This window comes from Columba livia, chromosome 1 (genome assembly GCF_036013475.1).
Source record: "Columba livia isolate bColLiv1 breed racing homer chromosome 1, bColLiv1.pat.W.v2, whole genome shotgun sequence".
In the NCBI taxonomy this organism is placed as follows: Eukaryota; Metazoa; Chordata; class Aves; order Columbiformes; family Columbidae; genus Columba; species Columba livia.
Window position 1 is genome coordinate 160,034,642 of NC_088602.1, and position 21,489 is coordinate 160,056,130.

The 21,489-nt window shown below is 36.2% G+C and overlaps 1 protein-coding gene across 3 annotated transcripts in view; it reads left to right on the forward strand.

The window, feature by feature from the left end:
* OTOGL (otogelin like) overlaps window positions 1–15,897 on the forward strand; it is a 91,511-nt gene extending 75,614 nt beyond the window's left edge. For 2 of the 3 annotated variants that reach the window (XM_021279862.2, XM_065041362.1), the window contains exons 47-59: window positions 876–980; window positions 1,277–1,384; window positions 1,734–1,835; window positions 2,782–2,886; window positions 2,971–3,011; window positions 4,358–4,421; window positions 5,671–5,849; window positions 6,187–6,291; window positions 7,120–7,239; window positions 9,173–9,218; window positions 11,049–11,120; window positions 12,992–13,071; window positions 15,642–15,897. In XM_021279862.2, coding sequence (XP_021135537.2) covers window positions 876–980; window positions 1,277–1,384; window positions 1,734–1,835; window positions 2,782–2,886; window positions 2,971–3,011; window positions 4,358–4,421; window positions 5,671–5,849; window positions 6,187–6,291; window positions 7,120–7,239; window positions 9,173–9,218; window positions 11,049–11,120; window positions 12,992–13,071; window positions 15,642–15,842 — 1,328 coding nt within the window. In that variant the 3' untranslated portion in view covers window positions 15,843–15,897. The remainder of the gene's footprint in view (window positions 1–875; window positions 981–1,276; window positions 1,385–1,733; window positions 1,836–2,781; window positions 2,887–2,970; window positions 3,012–4,357; window positions 4,422–5,670; window positions 5,850–6,186; window positions 6,292–7,119; window positions 7,240–9,172; window positions 9,219–11,048; window positions 11,121–12,991; window positions 13,072–15,641) is intronic. The other variant, XM_065041371.1, reaches the window with a different exon arrangement.
* The last annotated feature ends 5,592 nt before the right edge of the window (window positions 15,898–21,489 follow it).

Below are 21,489 nucleotides of genomic sequence, written 5' to 3' on the forward strand. Positions count from 1 at the left end.
CTTGTTTTCAGTAACAGAAGTATAAAGTTAGTGCTTGACATTCTCTGACAGATGATTATCTTTAGAGAGGGTTTGATGTAACATTTTTCAGAACTGATTTTTAGGTACTTGTGGCTTGTCGGGCCAGAGAAGCAGGTTTGTTTTCTTTCTACGAATGGACTGATTTTATTTTTTTTTTCTTAGAAGTCCACTTGTGAAACAAAACTTCTGTTAAAAATTTGTTTTTAAGCTCTTGGGTGGAATTTCAAAAGAAATCGATAAATACTCAGTGATAGAAGTACCTTGGTAATTGGCACAGTCATCAGAGCCATGTGTGCTGAAGCACATTTCTTGTTAGTGCTTTGGTGTCAAGAGCAATATCCTCTGACCTGCTGCTGTTTCTCAGAAGCAGTATCCTGTGACCTGATCACTGAATACTAATATTCTGTCTGGCCATGGTTGTTAGAAAAAGATTTCGAGCTAAAGATATTTAATTCTTCACAACATCTTCAAGGAAAATGAGAACAAATGGTCCAGCTGACATGGTGCTTTTGCCTATCAGTTAGATACCTGTAACCAACACTGTATTGTCGATTTACTTAGGGAATATTTTCACTGGCAGATTTTAGCTGACTTCATGTGTAGGAAGCAGAGCAAGTAAATACCCACTTTAAGAGGGATATAACTGTGCTTGCACAGTGCCATATGAATGGAACTATACCAGCCCCAGGCTGAGCATGGAGGTTTACGTCATGGTATGGAGTGTACTTCAAGCTGACTTGGGCTGCTCTTAGCTTGTGGATCTCTATACTAGATGGTATAAATATCTCAAACTATAGGGTCTGCACTTGTATCTGTTCAAATATGATGAAATTGATTGTCTTTTTATCCCACAGAATGTAACATGTCCTTGTGTGATGCCATTATTCCAACATGCAAACCAAATGAAAAATTAGTGGTAGGCTACCACCCTCTCTCCTGCTGTCCAGAGTACCGTTGTGGTAAGTGAAACACAAAAACACAGTTACTGGGGCATTTTCCATACTTGTATTATGTGTTGTAAGAAAATCTGTCCTACAAGTTGTTTTGTTTGTTAACAGAATGGGACACTGTAAATAGCACTAGGCAATTATGTATTTCTTTTTCTCACTCCAATATTTTTTGTGTCACTTTTGATTGCAGTCAGTTTGGGATATATTGTTTTAATAAGGAGATGAAGAATAGATTTTCTTTATCTTTTTTTTTAGTATTGTTTCTCTGACTCTTTTAAAAAGACTGTTTATTTCACGTCCTACAGAATGTGATCCTTCAGTTTGTTTCAATGCTTCCCAGCTGGACTGCAGAGAAGATCAATTTATTGTTGAAGCAAAACAGGAAGATCCTTGTTGTTTCTCTTATCTCTGTGGTAAAAAAGCCTCTACAATTTTTATGAATAATTAAGAAATAGTCAGGTATTTATGAAAAAAGTCTACAGTTCTAAACCTAACAAATTAAGCCAGGAATTCTTGGAGATGTGAGTGAGACTTCACACAGGTCAGGCTGACTGAAGCATGAATTATTCTTGATGCTGGGATCTTTTATTTCTAACATCATTTTGAATCTCATACTTGAACTGCGCTATATTTTTATATTTCAATGTCAATCCATAAAACCTCAGTTATCCAAACTTTTTATATAGCTTGTTAAATAGAATTCACATGTGCTAACTTTTTATTATTTAAAACTTTGTAAATGTCTGATGTTTTTTAATTTAGTTTGTGAATCCTGTATTGAGCCAGTTCCATTGTGTAATGAAGGGGAAATTCTCACTGTAGACCTTCATACCATACATTACTGTTGTCCTCATTACTACTGTGGTGAGTGTGATAATTGTCAGTTTAATAAGTTACCATATTTAGTAAAAATGACAGTCTGTGTGTGTGGATATTTTTTTGATTCATCGTTTAGGGTGGGCTTCAGATAGAAATTGAAAGCTAAATGGGGGTGTCTGCATTTGAGGTAGGTTCAAAGTTCTTGGTATACTCAGTGGTGGTCTAATCAACCCATTCAGTGGAGTCTGAAGAGGTTATATAGTTCACAAAACAGTATATAGCCACTTTCAGGGTGATCTAAATACCCATTAGTTACCATGGAACTGAATCCCATTCTTGGAGTATAAATATCCAATTGTGTCTATGTTGTTGTTCTATTGTACCATTCATTAGTGTTTAGGCAGTTTCTTTGCACTTTTAGCTTTTAGGGGAAGGAGTAGGCCAAGGGTTTCAAATACTTCTGGGTTGACTACTATTCAAACAATGAGCAGCCAGAATAAAAAATATTTGCAGTGTAATGTAGTCTCTTTGGTAGCCTCATAAAACAAACTGTGTTGTACGTTCTTAGTACTGTCTACAAGGGCAACTGCTTAGTTTTGGTTAACTTCTCTCCTATTGCAGCCTTTGGGTAATTTCAAGTAGTTAAATTGTCTTCCAGTAAGTTTGGAGTTCAGTAATTTTTTCTTCAGCTGGTTCCATATTTGGGTCCTTTCCTTTTCCTAGTGTTTGTACCCAGGTGAAAGTTTCTGCAAAGGTGTTTGGTACTCGTTTTGCCAAATTCTGGCAGGTGGAAAGTTAGATCTTAGTATGTAGTCTTCTTCCAGAATTCCAGGAAGCCACCTCTGATAAGACAGGCAAGTATTTTCTTCTTAGTGTCATCCCAGGAGGGCAGTTGCTCCCTGTTATCTTACAGAAATGTGCTTTACAGCTGAGAGAAAAAAAAAAAAAAAAAAAGAGTAAATTCTCATACATGTATTTTCCCTCCATTTAGTTTGCGAAGAAAATCTTTGTTCTGAGCCTCCTATGAATTGCACAGATGAAAAGACACTTGTGAAGGAAAAAATACCTGGGCAGTGTTGTCCAGAATGGCACTGTGGTAATTAGTGCTTTATTCCTTTTCATTGCTGTTAACAAAAGCTAACGATTAGCTAACTGACTAATATACTTTTCTTGTTCTCAGAATGTAGCTGTGAAAACACTACTATGCTGACCTGTAAATTGGTAAGAACTGTCCTTTAGATATTTTTATTAGTGATGTTCAGCCCTCTTGCTCCTGCCTTTCCTTTCCTTTCCTTTCCTTTCCTTTCCTTTCCTTTCCTTTCCTTTCCTTTCCTTTCCTTTCCTTTCCTTTCCTTTCCTTTCCTTTCCTTTCCTTTCCTTTCCTTTCCTTTCCTTTCCTTTCCTTTCCTTTCCTTTCCTTTCCTTTCCTTTCCTTTCCTTTCCTTTCCTTTCCTTTCCTTTCCTTTCCTTTCCTTTCCTTTCCTTTCCTTTCCTTTCCTTTCCTTTCCTTTCCTTTCCTTTCCTTTCCTTTCCTTTCCTTTCCTTTCCTTTCCTTTCCTTTCCTTTCCTTTCCTTTCCTTTCCTTTCCTTTCCTTTCCTTTCCTTTCCTTTCCTTTCCTTTCCTTTCCTTTCCTTTCCTTTCCTTTCCTTTCCTTTCCTTTCCTTTCCTTTCCTTTCCTGTTTCAATTTGTTGTACAATGTGATGAGGCTGGACAGGGACAGGCTGTAACTCCATCAAGTGTCTGCCCAGTGTTGTCAACTGTTCCTTGGGGAAATTTCACTTTGTGTGTTCTAAGACATCAAAAACATCAAAAGAAAAAAACAACTGTAATATTATTCTGTTCAATGCTGACTTAAAGCAATATGTTGGGAAGGTTTTCCATGTAAATAATTCCCAATTGCTTTTAATAATTAATGAGGAATGAGCTTTATGATCATATGTATCATCTGGAGAAATGTGTTATTTTGTTAATCATTTATGCTTTTAATTAAAATGATTTAACACTACAGAATTTAGCTGATATAAGAAATCATAAACATCTTGCTCTTCACATACCTTCTTGTAATAGAGACTGTGATCTGGAAAACAATTACGAGTAAATTTTGAAACTCCCGTTATTACCACAGTGACAGGGATAGCGCCTGTAGCTTGACTTTCTCTTACCTTTCTGTGAAGACTGCATAATGTAAAGTCTGAGCAGGAACTACAAATTTGAATAGTTTTCACCAATCTTTTGGAAGAAAATTCATAGAAGGCAGTCTTCTGCTAATATGTTTATGACTGAAATAACTTTTTGCTTTAGGAAAAATTGCTGTTTAGCCCCTCTGCTCTTTATACGCATTCCTAGAGGAAAATGAAGTCCTTTGCTCCTTTTAAAAGAGATAAATACATTGAATAACTCTGAACATGCTGCTGTTCCTTGAGTGCGTTGCAATTTTTCTCTTTCATGAAAGCAGGGGTGGAAGTAAGGAAAGTAATATTTTACATTTTTAGAGAAAAACTGTCTGTTTAGCACTACATCTAATTGTGTATGACTTTGAAAACTCTTTTATCTTTTTATACTCAGGGAGAAGTTAAAAGAATAGACAGTAGTGTTTCCAGTGCTTGTGGATGCACTCACTACATTTGTGGTAACTTTTTCATATTGCTATCTGTTATTTCTTTTTTAGTTTTTAGTAAAAGGGCACACAAAGGAAGCAGAAGTAGGACCATTACAATCTTCTCAAACATAAACAGTCTATTATCTTGATTTTCTGGATGTCTGCCTATCTATGCAATTATGCTCTCTTTTCTGAAGATGATACTTTGTCTGCCAACCCATCCATTTTGTGTCTGAATTGGTGGGGCACAGGAGTGTTGTAAAACTACCTGTGGTTTCGAAGCCAGGTACTGTCTCTATGGCAAGAGGCAGGTAGGAAGCGGGTTCTGAACTTTTGTTGAGTCTCAGCAGTGCAACTGCTCCTAGCTCACTGTCATATTATGTCCTGAGTTGGAAGGGATCCACAAGGATCATTGAGTCCAACTCCTGTCTCTGCATAGGACAAACCCAAAATTCACACCATATGTCTGAGGACACTGTCCAGTCTCTTCTTGAACACTGTCAGGCCTGAGGCTGTGACACCTCTGTGGGGAGCCTGTTCCAATGCTCCACCACCCTCTGGGTGGAGAACCTTTTCCTAATGTCCAACCTGAACCTCCCCTGGTACAGTGTTGGCTCATGTTCAAACACTCTTGACTCATGTTCAACTGCATGTTGAACTATCGAGCACAAAGGAGATGACATCTCATAGACCTGTCAGACAGCACAAGGGCTGGTGCCCAATCTTAAGATCCAATCTCTGCTCCCTTCCCTCACTCAGCTACCCCAGGTAGACCAAATTTCAGCCGTACTGTGAATATGGGTTCTTCAGATGTGCTGCAATCCTCACTGCAGCCCAGGCTAAACTGCCTCTGAGAGCAAGGCACACACTTCGAGTACAGCTTGAGCATGGTTGTTTCCCACAGGTAACTGTAGACATACTATTTTAATTGACAGAAAGGCTACATTTTGTGAGGTACAGAATAATTCATCCAGTGTGCTTAGCCTAATGTTAAATATTAGAACTCTTTCAAAATAAGAACAACAGATATTTTTGTTACTTCCACAACAGTAACACTATACATTTTAGACAGTTTTGCATTTTGTAGTATTTTCTTAAGCTGAATTATATCTCCCCCTCCTCCTTGCTTGGTAATCAAAATCACAGACCAATCAAGTCTAAAAGTGAGCAAACTTTAGCAGAGAGTAGGACTTTGCCTTACTTTTGCCTTCAGTGATTCTGTTAATTTGCTTGATGATTTTTTTCCCCTTCTGGTAACATTTGTTTCTTTTGGTGTTAGAGAAGGATGATGTGTGCATCTTCCAAGATGTCACAGTACTGAATCCTGGACAGTCAGTGATTCAGTACTTGGATGGAGACCTTTGTTACACAGTACAGTGTTTAAAAGAAAAAGACCAGAACACAGGATACAATGCCATGCATTTTACAATGGTGAACTGCTCCCAGCAGTGTGAAGGGGTGAGTATCCTTAAAATAGAGGAATGATGCAATTTGTGAGAAAAACTATACAATTAGGATCGGTCAGAGTGAAGACTTTTGCTAGACCTGTTTGCTCAGCAAGAACCTGAGAACTTAATAGTGATGATGTGTACCTTTTGTCTTTAGGATTATTCTGAGATGTAATTTCTAGCACCATATCTAAGCATATCAGAATATCCATTTATATATTGTTTCTCTTGTTATTTTTAGTTTCAGAAGTCAATTTTCATATACTGTATGTTTTTTTCCTTTTTTTTCTTGTTTGTTTTTTCTTGTTTTGTTATTTTTGTTTTGTTTTGTTTTTCTTTCTTTCCAGCATCAAATATATATTCCTTCCTCCAGTCACCATACTTGTTGTGGTACCTGCCAAAATGTGTCCTGCCCTTTTCATACTGAGAATGGAACACTGATTGTGTATGAGGTAAGTGCCTTTGGGCAGAGAGAGAAAATAGCCATAATGATACGCTAAACAGTCATCTGACAGTCACTTCTCAGTTAACTCATACTGCATGTCCTTCTTCATACTTCCTTACTGCTGGCTATGCACCTAGGGAATATTTATGGTATATGATAGGAAAAAAGCATGTTTATTTAAAGACTTGTCATTTCACTCTAGGTGAACACCTTATTTCATTTTGTTGGTTGTAATATTTTCTACAAAGATACGTGAATGTCAGCGTTTGCTTAAGGCTGGATATGCTCTAAATGCAGGGCAGGGTTCAAATTGAAAAAGTCATATACTGGGACTTAGATGAGTTAGCAGTTTCTGAGTCCACATCAAGACTCCTATGTCCCCCTCTTCCCAGGCCCACTCCTCTCTTCATTTTGGTTGCTACAGAAGGAAAGTGTGCAAACTGAAGCACTGGGGTTCAGGATCCTGATGGTGTGTTCCAGCATCCACATACGAGGAAATTTAGATGCAGCCATGACTTAATTCATGCTTCCCATTGCTTTTGGAGCAAAAGAAACTACCAGACCTTTTTTCTGGCCCAGAGCCCTTTCGTTCTGCACTAGGGAAACTGTGCTGAGCATCATGCTGGAGACTAGAGACATGGATCCAGGCAGGAGTAGCCAGTGGTATTTAGAGGACGGTCTTTCCCTTTGCTGCCCATGGGTAGTCTGCAGCAAACTTTCCACTGCAGTAGGTGCTATAGCATGAGTGCACCACTTTTTCAGACATTTGGTGTTGAAGATAAAGCTGGAAAGTTTTATTTTTTCTCCTGCCAATGGTTTTGTTTTATGTATTCAGGAAGGGAGCACATGGAGCTCCAACTGCACCAACTACAAGTGTGCAAAGACTGCTGTGGGGGCTGTCATACTGGCATCAGGTGTTGTCTGCCCTCCTTTTAATGACACTGAGTGTACAAAGGTTTGTACTTTGGGTGAGGTAAGTGACAATAACTGATCTGGAGTTTGGTTTACACTTGACAGCGCATGCACACCACATGCACTTTCTTTAAACTGAAAAAGTGGTAAGTAAAAACATGTAAGTGAGCAATTTACAGTGTTGTTTTCTATGTTCCTGTTTGCTTTTTAAGTGACAAAATATCTGTGAAGAGTATGAAAGTTTGTCTTAATGGTGACTGATGTTAAAGTATTGTGGAATTGGAATCATGCTTGAGATAGCATTATATAAAGTGCTAATCACCATGTTTTACTTTAGTTTGGAATAACACTTTGCCAAGTTCCTAGTGTACATACACTGAATAAATTAGATCAGGCAATTCTGGAGGTTGAAGCGGGCTATATTTAAAATTCCTTAAGCTGGGCAAAGATGAGAAAGATGACAGAGTATATATAAACTTTATTGTGTCTTAAACTAACCATTGTGTAACATAACAAAAAGTATCTATCATGCAAGAATGGGTATCTACCTTCATCATATATCTAAAAATGTAAATTTGGCATATACATATAAACTGGTTTGAAGAATGTGGATGCTTCATGTATATCACATGTTTGTTTACAATTTTAATTCCTAATTTAATACTTCTCTAACTTTATACTACTTCTTACAATTCTTGCACTTGTAGTACACCATATATTAAATATAAGCTACAAATAAAAATAAAACAAATATACATGTAGAGAGGGTAAGTACCATTGCTGCCTTGACTACATACTATAAATTTAGCACAAGTCCTATTTATGCATTGCCTTTGTTTCAGAAAGTCCTTCTTTATTTCAGTCCTGAAGAAGGCATTCTATCTAAAATTAATGTTTGTTCTACTTTGACTTTATGCTCTAGTTTCTTCCTTGGAACCCTTTTTGCCAATGTCTATTAGGATCTTTCCTTAGTAATAATGGTTAAGATTTTAAAGAATGAAGCCCTGAAATTCACATCGTGACTCAGTCTGACCTGTTTTTCAGAGATACTGAGCATAAACTTGAGCCAACAGTCAAGGAGAAAGCTCTTCTGACAGGCAGCTTGGGAACAGGGATTTAAGAGGCTGAGTTTAAGTGCTCTTTTAAGAAGTTTTGAAACAACTAATTCAGTATTTTTTCATTAATGAGATAAAGTATGTATACTAGCATGAAAAGATGGAAGATTTAAAAGGGCTTTTGTCTGCTGCTGCTGTAATGGTGCTATTTGTGTTCAGTTGTCTGCTTGACAGACAGATCTGAGCTATATACTAAAATTGTGGGTGCATGTTTATTGCTTGCACACATTCTGACAGGTTCCAAATCAGTCTCTCTGTTTCTTCCTCTCATGCTCTCTTTTAATTTCAAAAGGACATTTTCTTCACTGTCATACATTTCTACTTTCTAGCTAACAAGCTATTTTAGGAGAAATCAGGAACAGACTACAACCGAGAAAAAGAATTGAGCACACCGATGGTTCTGAAATTCTGCAGATAATGTTCTCTTTCAAAAGTGTGTACATACACATATATAGTTAATATTGTAAAGAGATACTTATTAGGTATTAATTTTCTCCTTGGCATGTGATCAGTGTAAATCATCAGCAAAACTGCATATATGAATTTTTTGAACTATCCTAATAAATCTCAGTGGTGAGGAAAGAGATGGTAGTGGATGACATTAAAAGATGCTCATAGAAACAAAGTGGCTTATTCAAAGGAGACTAGATCAGATCAGATAAGCAGTGACAACTTTGTTTTCGATGTCAAATGCTGTAAAGAATTTGTGAACCAAACCTTCAGCTGATTATATCTGTGCAATTATTAGTGATATTATCTTTTATTAGTTGGACATATTTAAAACATAGAATGTCTTGAGATACAATTCACGTTTGCATTGGGCACAGTCTTTTTTGATATGTTCTCCTCTTATTTTCCTAGAACGGAGGAGTTGTGCAGACGTACAATGATGGCTGCTGCAAGACCTGTAAGTGCTGAAGGCTGCAGTATGTGCTAGTTTGGCTTTGGTTTTGGAGGGCTGGTTTTTAACCTCAGTTGCTGGGACATAAAGAAGGAAAAAGCATGCAGTCCCTCCCCAAATCACAGAAAAATGTTATAGTTAACTAACTATTCCTTTTAAAAGGTCTTGCTTCATCTGGCTGCTGACTTGGTGATTTGTAACACTGTTGTTCTGGAGTATAACCAAATTTCTCCAAATATAACCTGTGGAAGATAAGAAGTTATCTCAACCGAAATAATGAAAACATTCTCTTTCTTCCTAAGCTGCCTCTAAAATATGATTTTCACCAAAAAGGATAAGGATTTCCTTCCCTAAAATTGATTCCTAATTTTTTGTTTTGAAATGCGTCTCTAAACTTACCAATTTATTCTTTATCACAAGTATGTATTTTCTAGGGCTAAAATATTGGATTTTTTTTTTTTAATTGTTAATTCCAAATGAGGAGAATTTATAGTAATAATGATATTAGCAACCATTACGTAAATTTGACTTTTTACTATCTGGGAATACATCCACATTTTCTGAGTGTGTAACTTTAAAACATGAAGAATTGTGATGAAACCTAATATAAAGGTTTCATAAGACATGCAATTTTAAAAGTTAATTGAGAACAAACTGGTTTTCTCTGCAGTTTTGACTAGAAAAGTTTTTATTATCAAGCTATTTAATTATGTATACCTAAAAATAAAACACTGTTGTGTAAAATTAATTGTGTAGAGCAAAAACTTGTTAAATGCCACAGAAAATCCTCCCTCCTCTTTTTTTTTTAGCCTTTTTTTTTATGTTCAACATTATAAGAAAATTAGTCTTTGGAACATTTTTAGGCAAGCCTCTACTTGATAATATTGAAAAGGAAGTCACAGACATAACTATGCATTGCACAGTTATTAAAATTCAGAAGTGCAATGTATTGTAAATAATTTGGTGATATAAGGGGAAATATTAATATTTATTAAACACGAAACTGTACTCAGGTTTCCAAGATATACAAAGCTTTGAAAGTGAATTGCAAGTATTCTTATTCTATTGTACTCAAAACAAAAAAAAATATAAGCTATTTTAATACAATAAAATACTTTTTTTTTTTTTTTTTAATGAGAAGCAGCAAAGTCACATACCAGAATTGCACTAAAATCTTATTATTTGGTATTTTTCCTCTAATGAGATAAGCTATGTTGAAAAATATTTAATACATTCCCCCAAATTACCTAAATCATTAGTGGCTACTGGCTTTCTGTTGACCAGGAAGATTCATTATTTTGGCCATATGCTGTGGCCTCAGGAAATGCATCGTTATACTTCAGAAATACTTGCTGAGGTGGCTGCTACAAACCCAGATATAATTCCTACATTATATGCTATTTTATTTTGTTTTAACTAAAAGCATGTGCCTTGTGGTGAAGCAGTTAAAAAGAGTACTTACAAATAGAGCTTGCAACACCTTGGGGTTTTAATGGGAACAAATAATCTTTCTAAAAGAGCTTGATTCAATGCATGCAAAAGTGAGAGCATATATTTAATTCTTACCTTGCCTTAGAGAGACTCATTGCACAAGTTTGGTTTACAAGGAAGCATCATTCCAATTTTGTGTTAACCAGGAGAGCAATAAAGTTTAGGCCATACTTAGTGAGACTTGAAGCAGCTGCAGAGTTTCTAAATTTGGAAGACTAACAGGAAAGTTCATCATCTTTTGCTAAAAGATAAATAGCAGCTGGCAGTGTAAGAATTAATGAAATGTCATTTATATAAAAATGTTTTTATTTCATGAGAAACTTACATTCCTAATGATTCTGCCAGGTTCTGGATTGGGTCTATTGCCCTTTGCCATTAGTCCAGTAGTGCCTACTGATAGTATTAATTGTGAACCAGGTATTACTTTTAATAACGTATTTTCTTTTTTTCTTTTTTAAAATAATAGTTTAAGCACTGCTTGATATATGCATATAGCTGTACTCACTGTTAAATGTTACCGTGAAGTTAATGGTATTGGGGCTGATACTGAGAGATGCTGATCCCCTATTAGCCTCCCAGATCAGTCATTTCCTAAAGCCCGGTTGGGGTTCGCTGCTCAGCACCTGTCAGAATTAGTCTCGTCCATTTATGGTATATGATGCTGATGGATCCTCCTCCTGTCCACTTCTGAAACTGGTTTTAATACGTGAACTTACTGAGCAAGGTAGCTCTAGTAAGAAATGTTACTTTAAAAAATACCATCACCATGAATACTGTTACCAAGAGATTCTAAATCTGATTCCAGGTCTCTGAATGAACTGTTTCTGCCTTAAAATAGAGCAAAAGCGTGCACTAATGCCTGATCTCACCTTTGCAGATATGGATTTATGCTGTATTTCTTTGTCACAAATAACATGTTTTACAAAGTTATGAATATGTTGGGAGGTGGGGGAACATACATTTACATGTTAATAAATATTCTTTGTGCCAGAAATTACAGAATGTTACAGAACTGTGGTATTATGATTGTAATTATTTGCTTTTAAGGATAGGTAAGTCACAGAAGCTCCTTACTCAAATAAGGAGTGAGTGAAAAAAGCACACCTGATACTGAATGCAGATCTTGATAGCTGAAGGTGGGAGCGAGAAAAGTATAGCAGCAGAGTTTTCAGTAGACATCAGCACCTTGTATGCTGAAATGTCATATATCCCTCTGTACAACTTGTAGAAGTACAGACTGTGTTACCTACACATGTCCATGCTGGCAAGTGCTTTCTGATGGAAATACCACAGGACTTCTTTTTCTTAAGTGTTGTTGAAGAAGGAAAGCCAAGACCCTGTAGGATAACAGCTTCCATCGTACAGTGATCTGCTACTTCAGTAACAGAATCTTGTTTGATCCTGCAGTGCACAGAATAAAATCTAGCTGTACTCCATGGCTAGCCTGATTTTTAAATATCTTAAAAACTGCTGATATAGAGTGAAGCACAAAAAAGTAATATGTTTAATTGTTTCTGTATTATATTATGATTTTTATTATGTTAAAAATTGCATTGCACTCTACAGCTTTATTTTTCAAATAAAAGAAAAAACCTCCTACCAATATCTTCCAGAATGTACTTAAAAATGCAGTATTTCCCTGCTCCTAGATCCATATGCTGACTCAGTGCTACACGGTTCTGTTCTGGTAGTAACCACTGCACCATATTTAGCAAATATATGCATCTCTCTCTTTCAAAGCTTCCTTGAAGTACATGTTTCTCAAAAATATATTGACATGATACAGTTTTATTTACATTTTAATCATTCAAAATAGCATCAAGGCTGTAATTACATTCACAGCTTTACCTTAACAAATGTGAAGTTCTGAAAATTTTCGAAAATGCAGAATCAAAATCTCATTTACATTCAATTTTCCTATTAAAACAGAATTAATTCTAATACCATTCAAAATTACTTGAGACATCCTTGTTTTTCTAATTCTTATATTTGTCTTACCATATGTGTGATTTAAAATCATATTATTATTTTAATAATTATAAAATCTGTATAGCTTAATGGGCCATTTGATGCCTCATATGTGTCAGCTATAACATTGATAATTCTGCACAGGAAGGATTTATTAACGTATTTTCTAAAAATATTTAATTATGAGTAACACTTTCATTTTGTACATCAAAGAAAACAAAGTTTAATTATTAAAATTGTTTTAATAGTTTCACTTTTTTAGTAGGAAATACAGTACAAAAAGTGCATAGATTCATTATGCATTTTCTGTATTTTATCAGGCAAAAAGGAAGAAAGGATTTGCCAGAAAATGACAATCAGGACAACCATAAGAAAACATGACTGTATAAGTCAAAGCCCGGTAAGCATAAGAGAGCTTTGTTTAATTCTGAGCCTATGGCATACCAAATCAACTATTAAGAAGTCAGTTACAGCTATCAACAAGCAACAAAAAATGCTGCTGTCTTCACAAAAGCAGACCTTTCACCCTAGGAATGTTATTCTACTCCTAAATGGAGTAAAATTAGCTGTTCCTATGACCGAAAGACTCGACTCTCCTACCTAGAAAAACATCTGGCTTCAAATGGAAAGTACGCAGCAGAATTGCTTGGAACTAACAGAGCCATTGAACTCTTCACCGTGAAATAACATCCCACTCCAAAAGAGGAGTAGAAATGTTTCCACTTAGGAGGTGATGGGAACACTGCTGCATTCCGCTTTGAAAACATTTACTTTATAGGCATCTTCTCCACATAGCACATGTCTCCATATCACAAATTCACAATCCCATTTATTTATGGGTCTGTTTAAGAGATCTTAATTCTCAGCTTCTGTGTAGCCCCAGATACAAACCCAGGACATATCCAAGGGCAAATGTGCTTCTCATGAAGCATTTAAAGGAGAAGCAATCAACACAACATATTCAGACTTCCAAAAGGTCTCTGGTGAGATTCTCTTGAGGAACCTGAACAGTCGTAAGGGAAGAGGCAAAATATCATCACGGATTGAAAGTTCAGCAGGTTCATTTCCATCCTGAAAGGAGGTCAACAGTGATGTGCCCAAAGTTTAATAGCAGATGTAAGAGTGTGGAGTGTATTTATTCAGTTTTAGAAGAAGGGTTGTTAGTAAGGGAGTTTCAGTATGTAGATGAAAATACAGTTATTTGCCACAGTTAAGAGAAGACTGTGGAGACATTCACAGACACTTCAACAAAGTAGGTTAAGGGGCAGCAATATGACAAAATATTGATATGGTATTGACTAAATCAAAGGCTATTAAAAAGAATGATTTAGTCAAAGCTCATTAGTTTTTAAGCTAGATGAAAAGGACTTTGCCCTTGCATCCAGTTCTGTGGAAACCTCTGCCAAATACTCTCCTGCAGACAGAAAGGCTAAAAGTTATGACATTTAGGGAACAGGATAGGGAGTGAAAACAAACTCATTTTAGTGTCTGTTACGAGCCAATGGTGCTGTACTACTGAGGGTGCTCTGTAACGTTATGATCCCTCTACCCTGCTGCAGAACCAGAGAGGGTTCAGAGAGGAGAAACCAGAATGTTGGCCAGGTCATTCCATGAATGGCATGAGAAATGAAGCCTTCCTTTTAATGACTTTCCAGTGTAGATTCCTTATCTTCGCCCTCTAGCCACCTTCCAAAAAGACCTACCCACATCCCACCTCCATCCACATCCCTTTCCCTAGAATCTTCTTGTTCCCCATTTCCTTGATGGCTACTCACCCTTCCCACAGTCCAAATTCCCTTGCCCATTACCCAGAACTACCTCCAAGTTTTCATGCCCTCAAGATCTCTATTAATATCCATAGCTCTATCTCCTTTCCTCTCCATTTCCCCCACCCAAAACCCTTGGTGCTCTGTTTCAATTGTGTGAATTTGGCCCATCAAATGGTGGCATCTACTGTAGCTGGTTTGGAACTACATGTATGTTCTTTAGCTGGATTAATGCTGTCAAACATTGGATAGGGTTGAGCAAAATTACATTTAATTAATTATTAACAGTAACTGAGATTATTAGTGCTTAGGACAAGGCCTTTTTTTTTTCCCTATGTCAAATTTCAGGAAAGCTGTAAGAGTAACCTTTTGGTCTAGTTTGTTTGGACATGGCCCATTTGTTCACAGTTTATTTGGAAGTGAGTGGATCAAAGCATCTTTCGTACACCTCACCTGCATAAGAAATCATATTTAAAACTGCCACAAAAGAACTAAATCTATTATGGCCATTCTTGATTTCCCAGCACATGACCTCTGCTTAAGTTTTCATCAAAGAGTACCAATTTATTTTCTGTCAAAGTATCAGCTAAGAAGACTTTTCACACAATGCAATAGTGAAGAGAAATCTTTGCTCTGCTGAAGCTGAGAGCACAAATAGTTTTATGGCCAGTCTCTGCCCTTGCTGGTTTTTATTGCATCTACTTTTTGGATATATTTGCTCCAGTGATAACACAGCTGATATTGGTGTGCCATTAGTCACAAGCAGTATGAACAAGAAAGGGAAAAGCTTTTGCACTGATATGCTTTTGCTCTTGAATGTTTGAGGAGAAGGACAGACTTTCCTTCGTTTTGCTTAGAAAAATTTAACTTTTCAGCAGTGAACATGAAGAGAACATCAATTTTGCTATGCTGTTTTGAAGTTATGAATTTTTAAACTAGGGATTCAAGTTTGGTATCCACAGCACATTTTGCTCAAGGTTAAGGCAGAACACATGATTAAACAACAACAAAAAAGTTTAATTGAAAAAAAATATGTGTCTACACTTTGAATGAATAAATGAAAGAGTCTTAGAAGATAAAATATTTTTAAGACCAGAGTCCTTTTCAAATGTAAAAATGTGTTTTAGTCACAAAGAAGTTTGAAATGTAATATCTTCGTAATGACATTTGAGATGGCTAATTTCAGCTCTTATTTTACTCCTAGATAAATGTGGCGTCTTGTGATGGAAAATGCCCATCTGCAACAATTTTCAATGTCAATATTGATAGCCATTTAAGATTCTGTAAATGTTGTCGAGAAACTGGAACACGTAACCTGACTGTACCATTACGCTGCTCAGGAAATGGCACTGAAATTATGTACGTCATTCAAGAGCCTATAGACTGCTCATGCCAATGGAACTGAACATTACTGTGGACACGATTTAATCTGAAGCATTAAAATGAGTTTCCTTTCATCAGACTCTGTTTTTTGATCTTGGATGGCTGTAGTACTCTGCAGGGGAAAAAAAAAAAATAAATTAAACGTCATCAATTATTCTTTATTTCTAACTTTTCACAGATTTAGTAAAGATGATGTTGTCCGTTGTTCTTCAGATTTTCTTTTAAAATATGGGTATGTATAGAAAGAAAAACATAAATCCTTTTGAACGAGGTATAATTTAGGCATCATACGTTTCTACTCAGTGGTTTTCCAGTGAGCTCTTGAAAGCTGGCTGTGTTTCCACTGGTTTAAAATTTTGGATTGTGGCTACTTATCAAAGTTCAAAATTTCTCAGTGGTTTTTTTCCTTTCAGCTTCCAGTTGGGAACCATCACTGGTTTGAAAGGAAAAGAAGCATATTAGGGTTTTGAGAATGACCGATTTATTACAAAAATAGTCAAACTGAAACATTTTTTTTATCTTGTTGAAAAGTCTATCTGTTTTCCATTAAGCTGTTATCAATGACTAGACTCTGCTTACACTGTAAGTCACTGAGAAACACCGCAACTATTGCCTGTAAGTACCTGTGGTAAGTCTCCAGAGCATATACTAGAAACATAGTTATATGTCTTTAAACCTCAGACATGTATTTAATTTTTATATGTATTATAAAGATGAAGCATGATTAGGCAAAAGCTGAAGAGTCCAAGCTTTTGTGTCTTTATTAAAAATAACAAAAAGCTGTTTCTGATATGAAGGGTTCTGTTTTATATCCATTTTTCAGCTTTCACAAATAAGAAATTGGCTGTCTACTAGGTGTAGGATAAGACTATGTATATATATGTATTTTTATTAAAAAACCATGATACTGCACATTCTAACTATTCACAATGGGTTTCTTCCTTTGTTTTCCAGTTTGAAGATTTGCATTAAGTATATTTTTATAAAATATAGAAAAATTGTTTGCATTTTTAAAATATTGAGATTTGGACTACTGACTGAACTTAGGATTCATAATTTTTAAGTCCAGGAAAAAAAATCCAGGCAAAATATATGTTTCGAATGGCTTAGGTGAGCTATTCATGTTCCATCAGGCTGTGAATGTCCATAATTCAGCATCTTAAGCTGAATATACTGTTCCTTTTATTAAACATACTACATAATTTTGTCTTAAAAACTAAGGATAGAATTTTAAGCTCGTGTTTAGAAGATTGCTTTGCTTTATAAACTCACTGAATGAAACTGGTTTAAATGACAGCATTTTCCTTATAATGGAAATTGTTTCAGAATTAAAATTCTTGTCTATAAGTCTGATAACTTTTTGACAAACAGTTTTTATTTCAAACTGTAATCATTTGATTACAAAAAGGTGGGATCATGACACCAGTTTTTACAATGAAAAATAGGCAATATAAAATCAAAAAACCTGAAAATCCAAGGCTATTTTCCTACTTTGTATGACAAATCTTTAAATGTTTGCTGTATTCAGTTTGATGGCTTATAAAGAAAAATGGCATATACAGTGAATCTGTCTTTACTAACAAGACTGCCATGTACTCATCCATTTCCTTAAAAATAGTGACAATTTAAAAATTAAAGAACAATCCATTGTATTATCAGTAAAATATGTAACCATTATAAAGAAATACTGATCACCTAGCAATCAAACTAAAGTGCCATCTTCAGAAAGTGTATATTTCATTTGCACATTTTTATTATTTGTATAACAGATATTTCAAGCTGTGTTATATACTAGGGCCTAGAATCAAAAATATTCTCTTAAATTTGCTGTTGGAATTTGTGTACAGAAACTTTACATGCAGTCTAGAAATGGAAATTAAATCATAGCTGTAAATTTTGTGTACTCAGACAGCAAATTAAAAGGACAACTTTTAAAAGAAAAATATATTCTTAGGGCCTTTTGATTTATTGACATAGAGATAGAAATCTTACATTTGCATCAAGGAAGTTTGGCCCAAAAGGTCTTAACGAATTTAGCATTTGATAAATTACTTAAGGAAGATCCTGCATGATACTTTTCCATATGATAACTAAACATGGATCTGTTTTGTCTGAACAGCTGTACTTTTTATAAGCAATGTGCTTTTCTAAGATTTAGAACTGTATTTATAATCAAAGAGAAATTAATAAACATTATTTTGCAGAATGATAATATTAATAAATCAGTGTTGATGCAATTAATTTACCTGTGCCACTAAAGATGAATGATAGCACAAAATCTTACACCTGGAAATTATAAAAGCAGTTACGCTTAAAATTAACATCGTAATAATCTGAAATAGGAAAAATGGTATTAAAAGATCTTTTTCCCACTTAGCCAATTCGTTTTTTTAAGTGCAACAGTCAGTAGGAACTGTGTCATGAACATCCCTGAAACCTACAGCTAAATCTCACATCTTCAGTGGAGCTGGAAAAGGCCTAAGATTGCCTTTCTTTTTACAATTAAACTTCAAATTCAGGCTGCTTTGGCCTGGCCGGAAAGTGAACATCTATTAAAACTTGCGAACCATTTTCAGGACCGACATCCCATGCCGCTTACCTCCATGAAGGTGGCGCTGGCACAATGTGGGATGTTTTATACAATGTGAACTGGTCCTTGCAGGCCTTGTGACGGAGAGAAGATTTCAATGAGCCTGCCATGTGGCAGGATTGTTCTGCTTCAAACATATTTTTCTGCCTGTGACTTCAATATGAGAGTAGATGCAGTTCACAGTTCTGTCTCAGTTTCCTCACCTCTCTCCAACTCTGTGTTCCCACCTCAACCCCCGGATTCCAGCTCTGTGTAACCCTGTTCATGCAGGCATCTTGTGAGCTGCTTGGGAAAGCTGATCCATCCCAAACTCAACCCAGTTAAATACCAAAATTCATCAGTTTGTTTATTATTGACTAAAAGAGCTTTAAGACCCACGGGGTCCCCTCCCTTCTACCTCCTCTGAAAATAAGAATTGAACAATCTCTACTCCCCTAGGAGACAGGCTGGGAATTTGTGCCTCTCCCAACCTCCCACGCTGGGGAGAAGCTGTGTGCCGGACTGAGCGCTCACCTCCTGCGGCAGTCCTGCCTCAGTTTCCCCAGTCCCAGCTGCTCACACCTCACCTTCATTCCCACATTTCCACTGCTCTCTTCTCCTACTTCTGCTCACAAAAGGAATTCCACAATATAAAGGCTTACCTGTAAAAAACTGTGCAGTTTTTTTTAAGCTTAGGGGTTAACGTAAATAGATACCTATACTTAGAATCAGATTGATACTGGATATGCCTCTATAAAATAATAAACCTTTGGCCATGCTATTTATAATATTTGACTTTTGTAATTCCATTGCCTTATTACCAGGTCATTTGTTAAGACCGATTCTACGCAATTAGAATTAGAAGCACATCTTTTAATTTTGGGTTCAAAGCACCCACTGTGTGTTTTCATTAATAAAGCCCAAGACCTAAAGTATAGCTATACAGGCAGCTAATATTCTCATTTTTAGCTAGCAAAATCTGTATAGTAAAATTTGAAGGTTAAATTTAATACATTTGCATGATTCATTACTTTTCCACATTGCAGGCAGACATCTTCCCAAATACATGCAAGTGTCTATTGGTGAAAAAGCTATTTGCACTGAGGTCTTTGTTACTAGTTTCTCTTGAGAGCAGGATCAGGCCTGAAGTGTGGTGTTTGAACACAGTTACAAGCCACATAATGTACTACAACATGGAGGTGTTTACCAGAACACACTCCAGGGTGACAAATAGTTCACTGTGCTGTTTGCAGTGTTCAAGCAGTCACAAAACCCTGCTCTCTTTCCTCTCTCTTTCCTCTTTCCTCCTCTTTCCTCCTTTCCTCTCTCTTTCACACCCCATTTTTCCTGATACAAATTCAACTTTTTTTCCCTTGACCTTCTGCACTGCTGATAAACTCAGCTTACAGAGCCTGGATAATTTTCTTTTTATTATGCATTCATTCTGTACAGCTCTTTCCATCTTTTTCTTCACCATTCCTTTTATGAGAATTTAAGGACAAATCCAGTTTCCAAATCCTACAGAAGGTCACTTCTGTGTAAAAACTCACTGACAAATAAATGTATGGGTACTAATCAGGAATACTGTGGCCATGAGAAACATTGACCTGAACTAATATTTTCAAGATCTGTCCTACCAAATCCTTTTCTAGAATTTACCTTGATGTTATGCTGCTGGTGTAATCACAGACTCATTTAGGTTGGAAAAGACCTGTAAGATCACTGAGACAAAATGGTGTGTGTCCTATGGAAAAATCCCATAGATGTGTGTTCTAGTACAGGGGACAAAACATGAGTTGTAACACATAACCGTAGCAGTATAGTGATTGTAGAGGGGCAGCATGAAGGCCAGAACACAAAGAGAAAATTTTTGTAGTTACAGTGGGCTATTGGTACTGTATTGTCTATATTAGCTTGGAGTTCACATTCCCAAGCATTCTGGAGAATGTATTTTCAAAAAACATTCATGAGGTGAACATAAATAATCTTTTGAGGGATAAATTTCAACATTTAACACTAATGCAAAAGAAAAATAAAAGGCTTTTACTGAGGAAAGGTTATGATGTAGAGGGTCTATATGTAACATTGTGGACTAAACTTTCTATTTCCCTAACCATTCTTTAAATACCAGGTGGACTGTGCAATCCACCTATAGAAAAAAGGAAACATAAAAAATTATCTATCCATTATCGTTAAGAAGTCATCACAGTTTAGGGGAGAAGGGCAGATTCAGAGCTGAAGAACAACGAACTCTAGCAACTGCAAATACGATTCACTGGTATGTTCTTGGCAGGCACATGCTAACCATTTTTTGCCTATTCTGAAAAACAATTCTACCTATTGACCCATGAAGTGCTCATATGCCTATAAAAATCTCTGACCCTAAGGTCAGAGATTTGAGAATTTCACTCAGAGACAGTCTGAAAAAAATGTCTTACACATGTAGTTTCTACTTTCACAAGCAGTTTTTGTACGAAGAATGGGTGGAACTTGATGAGTGTCTTCTGTACTGATGTTGCATGCTGGAGAAAGCTAATAGTTAATGTTAAAACTTAATCACTAGAAATGCTGACTGAAAGGAAAGTGGTCATGTTTTAGGGAGTGTTCTTTTGATTAAGGTGGAATGTGCCATGCACACTTAATTTAACGAGATTAAAAAGGAGAGGGCTCCTGCTGTTGTCTTGAAAATCGCCCCATTAATAAAGCCTCCCTTTGTGCCAGGTGATTACAAAGTTCTCTGGGGAAAAAGAAAAAAAGAAAAGAAAAAAAAGTGTGTCTGCTTTGTAAAACAGCTGAATAGGCAGCAGCTAACTTGAGGCATTTATAGATAAAATAGGGTTCAGGTGATACCCCCATGTGCACTCTGCATGTGTATGTGTTTCTCAGAGAGAGACTGACTCAGTGTTTTGAGACCAGGGGTTTCATTGCAGGAGCTATTGATTTACTGCATCTGTCTTTGAGCCTTGGTAACGTAAGAGCTCCGAAATGGTATTTTTCTGGTGACATTAAGCTTGCCTTGTTTACTAGAAGTTCTAAATAACAACCTAATTAAAATCTGTGATCCTTATTTTGCAATTCAAAGTTCAGTTGCATACAGGTT